Source organism: Microtus pennsylvanicus, chromosome 11 (genome assembly GCF_037038515.1).
Source record: "Microtus pennsylvanicus isolate mMicPen1 chromosome 11, mMicPen1.hap1, whole genome shotgun sequence".
NCBI classification, from domain to species: Eukaryota; Metazoa; Chordata; class Mammalia; order Rodentia; family Cricetidae; genus Microtus; species Microtus pennsylvanicus.
The window spans coordinates 7,810,188-7,823,261 of record NC_134589.1 but is presented as its reverse complement, the minus strand read 5'-3'; the positions used below and the strand labels follow the sequence as shown (position 1 = coordinate 7,823,261).

The window sequence follows — 13,074 nt, the reverse complement described above, 5'->3', positions numbered from 1 at the left end:
TATCAGATATTTGTTGTGCAAACATTTCTCTCCCAGTCTGTGGCTTCTCTTTTCAGTCTCTTGGCAATATCTGTAGAAGAGCAGAAAATTTTAATTTTGACAAAGTCCATCTTATCAACCCTTTCTCCCAGGGATCAGGCATTTCATGTAGTATATGGAGTTAGTACCAAAGGCGAGGCTGTGCAGATTTTACATTATCCCCTAGCAGCTGGGGGATCCTGCATCCTACATTTAGATTTGTGACCAATTTTGAATTAATTTTTTGTGACAGGTATGAGGCTAGTGACTACAGCTCTATCTGTCCTGTATGTGACATCCCGTGGTTCCAGCATTGTTTATGGAAAGGACCTTTCCTTTTGTCTTATCCTCTTCTGTTGTTGGGAAGGAATTTGTACATTGTTTCATTGTGTGGACCTGTGGAAGGCAGAGGAAAACCTGGAGGAGGAGTCAGGTCTTTCTTCCCACCGTGTGGATGCTTGAGTCATCTGGTTGTCAGGAAGCACCTTTACCCTCCGAGCCATCTCACCAGCTCTGTTTTTGTTTGGGTTTTATGTCATTGAGTCATTACAGAAACCAGATTTTATAGCACAGAGGTCAATCAATAAACCATTCCTATAAAGGACCAGAAGTAACTGTTTTAGCTTTGAGAGCCGCATTGTCTTTTTCACCACTAAGCAACTCCATCTGTAATATGTCCACAAACAGGTATGTCCATGTTGCGATAAAACTTCCTTATATGGGGCCTGGAGAAGTGGCTGAGCAGTTACTGCTCTTCCAGAGGACTTGAGTTTGATTCCCAGCATCTATATGGGAGACCACAATTATCTGTAACTCCAGTTCCAGGGAATCCAATGCTCTTGTCTGTCCTCCACAAGCACTAGGCACACATACACACACACACACAGAGAGAGAGAGAGAGAGTGCACATATACATGCATGCAAGCATACACTCATATGTACAACATAAAAACAATAAATCTTTGTTTCATTTTTTAAAAATAACTTTAAATATATAAGCATGTAATGGGCCATAGCTCACTGAGCCCACTATAGAGTATCTACATTCTGGATTGGTACACATACTGTCCTGTGCTGCTAACCTATCCTTCTAGCCCTCGTATTCCTAATTAGAATCAAGTACCTATTAATTAGATTGGCGTTTAGTAACAAATGCTTCCCAGGCAGGGACATATGCTCCCTGGAGCATCATGGCCTAAAGCAAAGAGTGTCTGCTTGCCATGAGTATCTCTTAAGCAGCAGTAACTCTCTGCAAATAGATCTGCTTTTAAGGAAAAGCTGCTCACTCCGCGGACGCTAGCAAGGATCATACTTTTCCGGGTAACGAGATGAATGGGAAGTGACTGCTATTGTCCATTTCTAAGCATATATTAAAAGCCTTTAAAATTAACCTGGCAGTTTCACTGCTGATAATTTATCTTCGAAGAAGTGGAGTGCAGGTAAACATTTTTCAGCGAGGGTGTTCATCACATTATTAGCTACAGTAGAGGGAAAGGCGGTAACAGTATGTCCAACAGTCGCGAGTCAGTGGTGTGCCAAGGGGACTGTGTGCGAACCTCCTGCCTCTGAGTGATTGTATTTTTTATGTATGGTATAGAAATAACACATGAAAAGAGCATATGATACTTTGTTGAGAAAAGACAGTTTTAAAAACAGTATATATGAAAATGTGGATGATGGATGGATGGATGGATGGATGGATGGATGGATGGATGGATGGATGGATGGATGGAAACTTAGATAGGCAAGTCGTAGGTAACTAGAGTGAATGGATGGATTGATAACTAGAAATTATTGATATACATATTCTTCAATGAAAACATCATGGCTGACTCTTACTGGCCCTTTGCCATGTTTGGGACTCCCCTAAGTATTCCATATTGGCTCTATCAGCCCTACTACCTTAGGAAGTCAGAGGGTCCTACGTGTTACAGATGGCAAACTGGGTCACAGATGGTTAAATAAACCTACCCAAGATCACATCGCAAGCTGCTGGTGACAGGGACAGCCTTTGGCCAGAGCTTATAACTCCAGGAGAGAGCATTACTGCAGCCCCCCAGCAGAGCACAGAAGAGTCTAGAAATAGAGATTTATGTTCCCATATTAATCGTAGGCTCCCAGTACTGGAAAACTTTTCTTTTCCATGGTCCTTCTTTTCCTCGTTTGTTTGGTTGGTTTTGACTTTTTTTTTTTCTTGCCAGTAGTTAACATCTCTGTTGATTTTTCTATTTAAACTCGGGGTTAAAATACCGCAGGTATACTCTCACTGGTAGGCTTTCATTCTCTACCTCCAGGTAACCCTAGGACCTAAGGCTGACCCAGTACTGTCCCCGGGTGACATATTGCACCTTTGAGAACTATAGCCCACCCTCCCTGGAGGGCACTGCCCATCCCACCTCCGAGGAGCAGGTTCTTGGAATATGTCCATGACAATGATAATGGCTGTGTTTTCTCCCTAACAGCTCTAGAGGAGCTACTTTGTACTGTCACGCACCGGTGTGTATGTCATTTCTCAAGTCTCCCTTCGTTCCGACTGGCCACAGCTAAAGTGATTTTTTTTGGACACTAAGGTCAATTTGTCACAGTGATGCATCGATCTAACGATCCCCCTCATAGAACTAATTCCAAAATGTAGTCTCCCCGGAAACTTTGATTTCTTCTCCAGCTGCAATCTTTTAACATCTTCAGAGGAGTTCCTTGGGCTGGCTCTTTCCCAGCGGCTCTTTTGCAATGGCTTCTGGCCAAAAGTAGCAACATTTTGACCCAGGTCTGAACCCAAGGTGTAAATGACCGGTAACGGCCTGCTGCTTGAATGCTCCCGGACCTAGCACCTGACCCAGGAGCGCTAGACTTCCAGGCTTTTCCCCAGGAAACAGCCTCCTCCCAGGCCCTGCTCCCTGCCCACAAGCCCAGTCCTGGAGGCAATCTATGAGAGGCCTGAAATGGCCTTCTGTCTCCCTTTGGCTGATTCCTTCCAGGAGGAGGCTTGGGCGTGGCTGACCCGAGAAACTTCCCTATCTCCTTTGGCTGATCCATCTGCCCTCCCACTCCATAGATACGTGTGGGAGAAGGATGGGGCCACCCTGGCTGTGGAGACCAACCCCCGGATCCGGCTGGACAGAAATGGCTCCCTACACATCTCGCAGACATGGTCAGGGGACATTGGCACATACACCTGCCGGGTACTCTCAGCTGGTGGCAATGACTCTCGAAATGCCCACCTGCGCGTCAGGTAAGGACAAGGGCGGGGGATGGGGGGGGGGACACCGGGAATGGCAGCAGTGGCATATTCGAAGCCATCCAGCTCCTTTTGGTCATGACAAGAGTTCCGTAAGACACCTCCTGAGCATCCTGCTAGGTCTGGTCCTCAGCTCAGGGACACCCTGTGAGAAGCAAAAGTCTGCAGAGGCCTTTGACGGGGCTCTAGCTCCAGAAAGAAGAATCTGCAGGCACAAACGTCTACACACTCCAGATAGGTCACCAAGACATCAAAGGATGCTTCCACCCCCCCCCCCCAGTCCAGCCCAAATAAGTTTCTTGGACTTACTTGCAGGTGGATGGGTGACCCCAAGGCAGCTGTGTCACCAAAACGTCCCACTCCGGTACGGATGGTGACTTCATAGTGGCACTGACGGAGTCCCCTCTTCAGTTAAACTTCTACCCTGTATTTACACTTCTGAGATCACATGCAGCTGGAACAGGATGATAGGCCTCCCTGGGGAGGGGAGGGCAAGAGGGATTGGCGGGAATCTCAGGTGAGGATCTGATGACCAAGCCTCCCCACCTTCCTCTATGAAGGCGCATCAACTGGCAATCTTTCCTTTTCTCATTTGAGGATTTCATGCTTGCATATGGTGTCCTTTGATCAAATCTACCCTTGGCCTTCCCCTCCAAGTCCTCCCCACACCCCCACCACTTCTCCCTCTCCGCTTCATGTACTTTATTCTGAAACCCACTGAGTTTTCTTAGTGCTGCCTGCATGGGCGTGGGGGTAGAACCATCTCCTGGAGTATGGGTAGCTTCTCTGGGATTGCACCCCTAAAGAAAAGGGATGGTTTCTCAGCCAGCAGCTGGCAGTTTCCAGTCAGATATTTAGCCATGGGTTGGACTCATGAGCCCTTCCCTGTTCCATGCTGCGATTTTGGCTGATTTGGTTCTGAGCATCCAGCCATAGCCACTGTCAGTCCCTGTGTACAGTGTTCCTGTTATGCCCAGCAAATACTGTTTCTGTGTAGCGGTTCACTACCTCTGGTTCTTAGGGTCTTTCTACCCCTTCTTCCAAGATGATCCCTGAGCCCTGGTGGTGCGGGGAAGAGGGGTGTTGATATAAATGTGTCATTTATAGCTAAGCACTTCACAGTCTCTTCCTCTCTGTATGTTGACCCGCCATGGGTCCCTGTATTCATCACCATTTACTGAAGGCAAAAAGCAGCTTCTCTGGTGAGGACCGGAAGATGCCCTTATCTAAAAGTATAAAGATAAAAACCAAGGAGGCAGTTAATTTCTTTATCTACTGAGGACAATGATGGTATTAGATTCTTCCCCTATGACCATAGGTTTTAGGCCCCTTTAGTGGTATCTGGCCTGAATTCCATCTTGGGAAGCAGGCCTTAAGTCCAAGCAGAAAAAAAAAAGTGGCTGGTTACTCCCATGACATCTGTGCCATTATTGTACCAATGAGTGTATCTTGTCAAGCTAGTTATTATTGTAGCTTGCAGGATTCACAACTGTATAAGACTATTGATTACTTTTTCCCCCCCAATAGTATATATTGAACCTCCCAGAAATATAAAAGCAAGCCAGTAGGGCTGAAGCTTCAGGTTGGTGCCAGCCTGATTTATCTATGTCCTGTGACACTAGTTTACGGGTGTCCTCAGCATCAAGCTCTGGAAGGTAACCAAAAGCAACAGCAACAGCCTATTGTAATGGAGAGACAGTTATGGGATCCCACTGACCAACAGCTTAAAAAAAGGACACCCTATACATGGCACTGGACTGTTTTATTGGATCGCCTATAAAATTATAGGCTGGTATCTAGTAGAGCCATTGTGCCCCTATTAGAGAGTAGCTCCATTTGAACTCCTTCTGTTTTTTATTTAATTTTTAAGATGTATTTATTATGTATACAGTGTTCTGCCTGCACTCCAGAAGAGGGCATCAGATCCCATTATAGATGGTTGTGAGCCACCATGTGGTTGCTGGGAGTCAAACTCAGGACCTCTGGAAGGGCAGCTGGTGCTCTTAACCTCTGAGCCATTCCTCCAGCCCCTGAACTCCTCTTACATATGCATATATGTATACACATTTTAGGAAGCTTCTCTGGTAGTAGGTTTCCATATGGTAATCTTGTTGAGGGTCCTCTGTGGGTGATCACAGCTACTTAGCTGAGGATGGTATTGGCTGTCGGGCAGCACATGCCTATAATCTAAGGATTTGGAAGGTGGAGGGAGGAAGTCATCTTGTTCTACATAGCAGGTGGAAGACTAGTTTAGCATGAAGGGCAGCGTTATCTAGTACACAGATAACATAAGACTCGCTCAATCTCCAGCATTGCTGTCACCCGAAGGCAGAGCTTAGTACTTGGGATGGGCCCTCCACACATCTCTCTCCTCCAGGCAGCTTCCCCACGCCCCTGAGCACCCCGTGGCAACACTCAGCGCTGTGGAGAGGCGCGCCATCAACCTGACCTGGGCCAAACCATTCGATGGCAACAGCCCCTTGATGCGCTACATCCTGGAGATGTCGGAAAACAGTAAGGTCCCCACTGTCACCTTCCTGTATGTCTTACAACCCAGGCCAAGGGGCACATGAGCTGGAAGATGGCCTGTGTGCATCAGCCACCCCATAATACTCTTCCGGGCCTCTGAGATCTTCCCCCTGGGCAACCATGGCTTCCTCACGCGTGAAAAGAACACACTTCCAGGATCACAAGTGATCCCCACACAGTTGGCAGGTTATTACGACTTGCACAGGGGAGCCTTGCATGGGAGTATAGCCTGTAACTCCAGCGTTTGGGAGAATGAGGCAAGAGAATCATGAATTCAAAGCCAACCTGGGCTTTGAAATGTAGGGGAAGGGGCTTGTGTGGGACCTGGCCCAGCAGCAGCCTCAAAGACATCAGTTATTCTTCTTACAAATGCCCCACTGTGAACTTCGGTGTTAGCCAGTGCAATCTGAATGATATCCTTGGTGCAGCTCTTCCAGAGCTCAAGGGGATGAGGCATCTCAATTCCCATGAACCCCTGCTTCTACTTCCTCCCATCTCCCTCCAACCCCTGGGTCACATGGGCTAGTGGAACCCAAAAGAGCTGACATGGTGACCTATACTGGACCAAGTTAGGGAGGCGCTCACTATCCTGACAACCCAAAGGAGAGGTCTGGGAATAAAAAGTAAAATCCATCACATCACTGGCTGGCAAGATGGCCCAACCAGTAAAAGCACCTGCTTCTGAGATTGATGACCGGAGTTCAGTCCTTGGAAGCCATGTGGTGGGACAGATCCAACACACTCAAGTTGTCCTCTGACCTCCAAATAACGCCATGGCTCATGCATACCCATAGACACACACATATACACACAAAAGGAAATAAATTTGAAAATTAACATAATAAAAAGGGAGCATGTCTCATCGCCCACCTGCACAATGGCCCCCTCTGCCCCAACCCCTGTGTGTCTGCAGATGCTCCATGGACCATTCTCCTTGCCAGTGTGGACCCAGAAGCTACCTCAGTGATGGTCAAGGGACTGGTTCCCGCTCGTTCTTACCAGTTCCGCCTCTGTGCTGTCAACGACGTGGGCAAAGGACAGTTCAGCAAGGACACAGAAAGGTGAGGGGCACACCTGTCCCCCTAAGTGAGACTCCACCTGCCTGCCACCAAACCCAGTGACACACTGGGGCAAGACACAGGGTGGGTCTGGTTCAGTGTCTCTGCCTGCCCAAGGTCATCTTCCACTCTGTAGAATGGGGGAATGGTTATCTCTGACTTGTTTCCCAGGGAAGGCGTGAGGTGGCAGAGATGAGCAAATCCTGAGATGCCTGATGTCTATATCTTGTCTGCATGCTAACGCATGTATGTGCGCACATGCATGCACACACACACAGAGGCACATATGCACTCCTCCCATACACACACACATTCACACACACACACACACACACACACACACATTTACTATGTGCCAATCTGGGTTTGGCCCCCGGGTGGCACACTGAACGAACGGTGGTTCAACCACTGGAAAGTCTCGCAGACGCAGCAGGGAACCTCGGAGCGCCAGGAGCCCCTCCCCACTTCTGCTGTGCCTGCAGCTGTGCTAGGTGCCAATTCGTACTTGGCAGGAATCTCTGTGCTTATAGCCCCGAGTCACCACCGCAAAGGTTAAAACACCCTCACTTTAAAAGCTGGGAGCAGACAGGACTGTTCGAGAAGCTATCCATCAGAGAGCAGGGGGAAAAAAGAAAAAAGGGAAAGACATCCATCAAAAATAATTAACTTTTGTTTTTAATGGACAAGTGTCAGTGGTGTGAAAAATAGGCTCGGGCAGAGCACTGAGTTCCCCGGCCATGCCGTAGACAGAAATGCGGTGCTTAGTTTGAGAAGGCAGGCGGATGGGGGCTAGCAGGCTGGGGGCTGGGGCTCCTCCCCAGACATGGCCACACACCTGTCCTGGGACTCTGCTTACCCAGCAAGGAGGTCTAGGTGAGGCCCACCACCTGAGCCTGTGGGACGTAGCGGATCCCTTATTCCTAAAAAGCTCAAAAGCCTGTAACCCTATACTCAGGAGGCTGAAGGAGGAGGGTCACAAGTTCAAGGCCATCCTGGGCTGCAAAGCAAGACCCTGTCTCAAAAAAAAAATCCACAAAGAGACATTAACTGAGCTTCCCAAAAGCACACAGCAAGGGTTTCAGAATTATCCCCAGACAGTGTGTAGTGTGACTGGCCCCTTTGTCCTATCACATGCCTGTGTAGACAGGGTAGAGATAAGGGGATAGAGATAGGGTAAAGTCCTGACCATACTTGCTGAGTTTTTTTTTTTTTTTGGCTCCAGGGTTTCCCTCCCCGAAGAGCCCCCCACAGCCCCTCCACAGAATGTTATTGCCAGTGGCCGGACCAACCAGTCCATCATGATCCAGTGGCAACCGCCTCCTGAGAGCCACCAGAATGGGATCCTCAAGGGTTACATCATCAGGTACAGGCCCACCCTAGGGCCAGGAGGGTACCCTACCCCGAGGGCGCTGGGAGGTGGGAGTGGATGAGAAAACGGTAAAACTCCATGGTGGATCCTTGCCGACTCACAAAGACCAGCTGATGAGAAATGCCCACGCTATGGCAGGAGGGGTTTGCACCAGAACGGTAGAAGAATGGACAGCGGAGCGGTAGCCTTGGAAACTAGCAGGAAGGGCTGAACAAGGGTAAAGTTTAATTCCTTCAAGGCTGCGTGAAAGACAACGCTGCCGTGGGGCAGGGCTGATGTGGGAGCAGACAGGGAGAAAGAGTTGACTATGCCCATACAGCTCATAACGGTCTGCTGCAGGCCTGACTTTAGAATAAGGTGTGCCCAGCGCATGGACCACGTGTGGCAAGGCTAACTCTGAATGGGTCTCAGCATAAAATCAAAACTTATTTAAAACATTATGAGATTATTTTTTTTTGCAACTTCTGTCTGGACTTCATCTGCACAGTTCTCAATAGGAACTTTGTAGATGACGGTGGTGGCGTCACAATAGCCAAAGGCTGAACACGTCAGCCAGATGGAACTCGAGTGGAAAAATTGACGGGGAAAGAATTGGCTGAAAGGAGAAAGTTATATCTCTGGTTCTTGCTGAACACAAAGGCTGGTTCTGTGTACTTCTAAGCTTTGCATTTGGCTGAGAACTGTTTCACTAGGAACCTAAAAGAAAGCATAGGAGCCAACCAGAGTAAAATACACCTAAATTCAAATAGTTCAGTGAGTGGTGACGTCTGCTGCCAAGCCTAAGGATCTGAGTTCAATCCCCGGGATTGGAGAGAGAAAAACAGTTCCTACTACAGATTGTCCTCTGACCTCCACAAGTGTGCTATGGTATGGGCATGTCCCCCCAACACAAATAAAAATTTTTGAATAATTTTTGGGGGCTGAAGAGATAGCTCAGTGATTAAGTGTGCTTACTGACTGCTCATCCAAAGGACCCAGGTTCAATTCCCAGCATCCTCATGGCAGCACACACCATCTGTAAGGATCTAATGTCCTCTTTGGGTCTCCCTGGGCCCCAAACACAGACACGATGCACAGACAGACATGCGTACATGCAAAAACATTTATATACATATTTTTTAATTTGATAATAATTTTTTAATTACCTTGGGATTTGTAGTTACTAGAAATACCTATCTGTAGTCTGTAATGGGCTGGCTGCAAATTGCCTTCCCTGTGCCTCTTCCTTTCACATCAATATCCCTGGGTGCTGGAGGGCCCCACAGTTAGAAAAGGCCATGTCTCTGGCTGTCCCAAGACTGGTTGCTTTTGCTATGGTTTGGGGCTGATCCTATGGTCCCTAACTCAACAAGGTCAGCACTATCTGAGCACTGGGCAGACTCTGATTGTCAAGTCTGTGCCCAAGACATTTTCACTGGGCAGCTAAGAGGATGGCCAAGCAGTCTGTGTTCTAATGAGCCTCTGGGTTGTACTATTTCATGCTAAGGCCTAGAACATACCAGCTCTGGCGTTTTGGGATGCATAAAAACACTTTGGAGGGCTCTGATTTTGCAACTGTTAGACCCCAAAATAGGTCTTGCTAGGACTAGTTCCCTGTCCGTGCATAAAAACACTTTGGGGGGCTCTGATTTTGCAACTGTTAGACCCCAAAATAGGTCTTACTAGGACTAGTTCCCTGTCCATGCAGAGCACCCCACATTTCTTGCTGATATCCCCTCCTTTGCCATGGTTGCTTTGCAGTAGAAGGTAGATATGAGGAGGTCAGTAGCCTTGGGGGGTTCTCAGTCCCTCTCAGCCAAGGAACTACTGTACCAGGCAAAGAAAGAGAATGAGCTAAATTTGAGGAGTGCTTTCCTGGCCATGATCCCCAAAAGCTAACACCCATGACACCTTCCCCAGAGACTCTCAGCCTCCCTGGCTGGCAATCTTATCCATGTCTCCCAAACCCAGCAAAAAGAATGTCCCAGGGGTAAGGGATGTTTGAGGCTCAGCTGATTCGAATCAACTAGCATGCATGAAATCCTGAATTTGATACCTAGCATCACAAAGACTGGGTATGGTGTGCAAATCTGTAGTCTCAGCACTGGGGAGAGGGCAAGATGGGGGAGAGGATTCGGAGTTCAAGGTTACCCTCAGATGCATAGTTTGAGGCCAGGTGTCCTGGGCTACATGATTAAACACGCTCTCTAGACCTGTACTATCCAGCAAGGTAGGGAGCAGTCAACTGTCGTGACTCAAAACAAAACTGCACCAAAGTCAAATCCATTCCTCATTGGCACCAAACCCATGTCACGTAGCCAACAGCCATGACCTCTAGTGGTGACCCTATTAGACAGCCCAGACACAGCCTATTGATGGAGAGCTCCCGGAATCATAGGACGTTTTAGCAGACAGCACCGCTCTGGGCAGTTTGCTGCAGACAAGTCTGCAGGCCGACTCAACCCACTTTCCCCTCTTCCTTCAGATACTGCCTGGCTGGGCTACCTGTTGGGTACCAGTTTAAGAACATCACGGATGCTGACGTCAACAACCTGTTGCTGGAGGACCTCATCATCTGGACCAATTATGAGATCGAGGTGGCCGCCTACAACAGCGCCGGGCTGGGCGTCTACAGCAGCAAAGTCACCGAGTGGACACTGCAGGGAGGTGGGTGGGGAAAGGGGCCATGCAAGAGCAGGTGTGTCCCTTTTTCCAGGTCCCCCGGCCTGTCGGCCTGCATGCCTGCTGGGCCATCCATGTGTCCAGTCATGAATACCTCAGTCCAAGTTGTTGACTTCGCCTGGGCCTTGATCATGGTGCTTGATGTCATCTCCCCCACCCTGCCTGGATCCCACAGGGCAGATGGCAGAGAGGAAGAGAGTGGTTAGGAGTCATGTGGAAAGAGGCAGAGGCACCTTCTGTGATGCTTCACCTTTAACTGGATCACAAGACAGCTTGGGAGGTGACCCAGACAAATGTATTGAATTTGAATTAATCCGGGAAGTAGGAGAGGAAGAGGAGCTTTGGTTTGGTCAAGCATTGTCTGTATCCTTTACCATCTGGACAAGATGGCCAGGCAGCCCCTTAACTCCAGCCAATCTCTTGATCTCCTATAGTTCCCACGGTGCCCCCAGGAAACGTGCATGCAGAAGCCACCAATTCCACGACCATCCGCTTCACCTGGAATGCCCCCAGTCCCCAATTCATCAATGGTATCAACCAGGGCTACAAGGTAGGTGAGGGTCTCTTTTATCCTTCAAAAGGACTCTAGTGGACTCAAGGTAAAAGAAGGGAGAAGTGGGGGCTCCAGAGAAAATCAGTGGTTCACTGTGGGTTTCTAAAACCAGACTCCCACAGGTAGAGGTCAAAAATAAAAGCAGACCCCCAGAAAGAGGCTGTCCTCAGTAAACTCCAGCCACAAACAAGGCCTGTACACCTGCACAGAGCCATAGTCCATTAGAACAATGCAGCCATCCCTCCTTACCACTATGGTGTGGCTCCCACATACCACCTGCCAGGCAAGTCTCCATGGGCCATCCGTGACCCCATACACAGTGTGGGACAAAGGCGTGGGATTAGGACTCAGGCAGACGTGGACTAAAAATCCCAGCTTGCCTCTTGCTGATTGATGTCTTGGATTTTGGTGTGAATGTCACGCCCGCTCCTTATATCCTCATGAGTGTCCGTGCCTCATTCTCTCTTCTTGCAAGAGTACCAGTCACTCTGGATTAGGGTCTGTCCCTGATGGCCTCACTTAACTTCAAGCAGCCCTTTAAAAGTCCAAGTTCCAAACACAGCCACCCTCGGGGAGTCAGGCTTAGAACTTTGACGTGTGAAGTCAGCACAGGCGCAATCCAGCCAGCAATAGAAGCATTCCGATGCTAGTTGGTTTTCTGGCTGGTTTAAGTGCTGGGCATCCAGACTTCTCAGACATCCTGTCCTGCATCCCAGGCCTGGAATCCTCTTGTCCTCCTGCATGGAGGCCTGCTTTCCTCTGAGAGAACTGAGGACATACCACATAGCACAGGGCAAACTCCACATTTGAAAGAGGGGGCGCTTGCCCTCAGCACTCGGGGGCAGGTAGACAGATGCCACATGCTCATTTCCAGGGGTGAAAAAACAAGCCAGGAATTTAAGGTGCTGAGAAGCCAGGGGAAAGGAGAGAAAACTACAGACTCTGGGTTTGAGCTGCGGCTCTCAGTGATTTCAAGGTGATAGTTGCCATATCCTCAAAACCCCTGCACCGAGGCTGCGCATGTGCCACAGCCAAGATCATCTGTAGGACAAATGCCTGCACCATTGTGACTGTGAGGTTAGGAAGCAGGAGAAGAAGGAAAGGCAATTGTTTTGCAAAAAGAATGTTCTTCTTGTACTCGGAGCAACCTAGGGACCAGGGCTGGAACCAGTGGGCCACAACGCTCGCACTTCCACAAAGGCGGAGAGCACGGGCCAAAAAGAGTCTTTCTGGGATAGGGGCTGCAGCCCAAGCTTACAGTTGCTGACTGGCCGGAAAAGGCTGCTAATTGGGACTCAGGGGAGGGAAGAGGTCTGCATGGCTATGGAGCACAGAGGCCGAGCTGGGAACAATTAAGCTTCTGACTGCCAAACCTAAGCAGAAGTTTTATTCTACGTGTGGGAGGGATGAGCTACCAACTTCCAAGGCAAAAAGCTCCCGGAGGGCTGGAAGGCCACCAAGTGGCCAGGACAACGAGAGCAATGGCCTGCAGTGACCCAGAACAAGAAGACAATGCAGAAGCCCCCAATCCTGATTGATCCCAGGCTCATCCCATCCCTGTGCTCAGGAACTGTGCGGTATAGGCCAATGGCCACCAGCTGACTGATATGTTGAGCTCAGGAGCTCATGAGATGGTAACAGGACATCA

At 49.0% G+C, this 13,074-nt stretch overlaps 1 protein-coding gene across 1 annotated transcript in view; it reads left to right on the top strand.

Moving 5' to 3' along the window:
- Positions 1-13,074, top strand: part of Sdk2 (sidekick cell adhesion molecule 2) — a 280,717-nt gene that overhangs the window by 199,490 nt on the left and 68,153 nt on the right. Inside the window, exons 13-18 of the mRNA XM_075990014.1 lie at positions 3,074-3,250; positions 5,634-5,770; positions 6,699-6,846; positions 8,066-8,206; positions 10,677-10,858; positions 11,308-11,423. Coding sequence (XP_075846129.1) covers positions 3,074-3,250; positions 5,634-5,770; positions 6,699-6,846; positions 8,066-8,206; positions 10,677-10,858; positions 11,308-11,423 — 901 coding nt within the window. The remainder of the gene's footprint in view (positions 1-3,073; positions 3,251-5,633; positions 5,771-6,698; positions 6,847-8,065; positions 8,207-10,676; positions 10,859-11,307; positions 11,424-13,074) is intronic.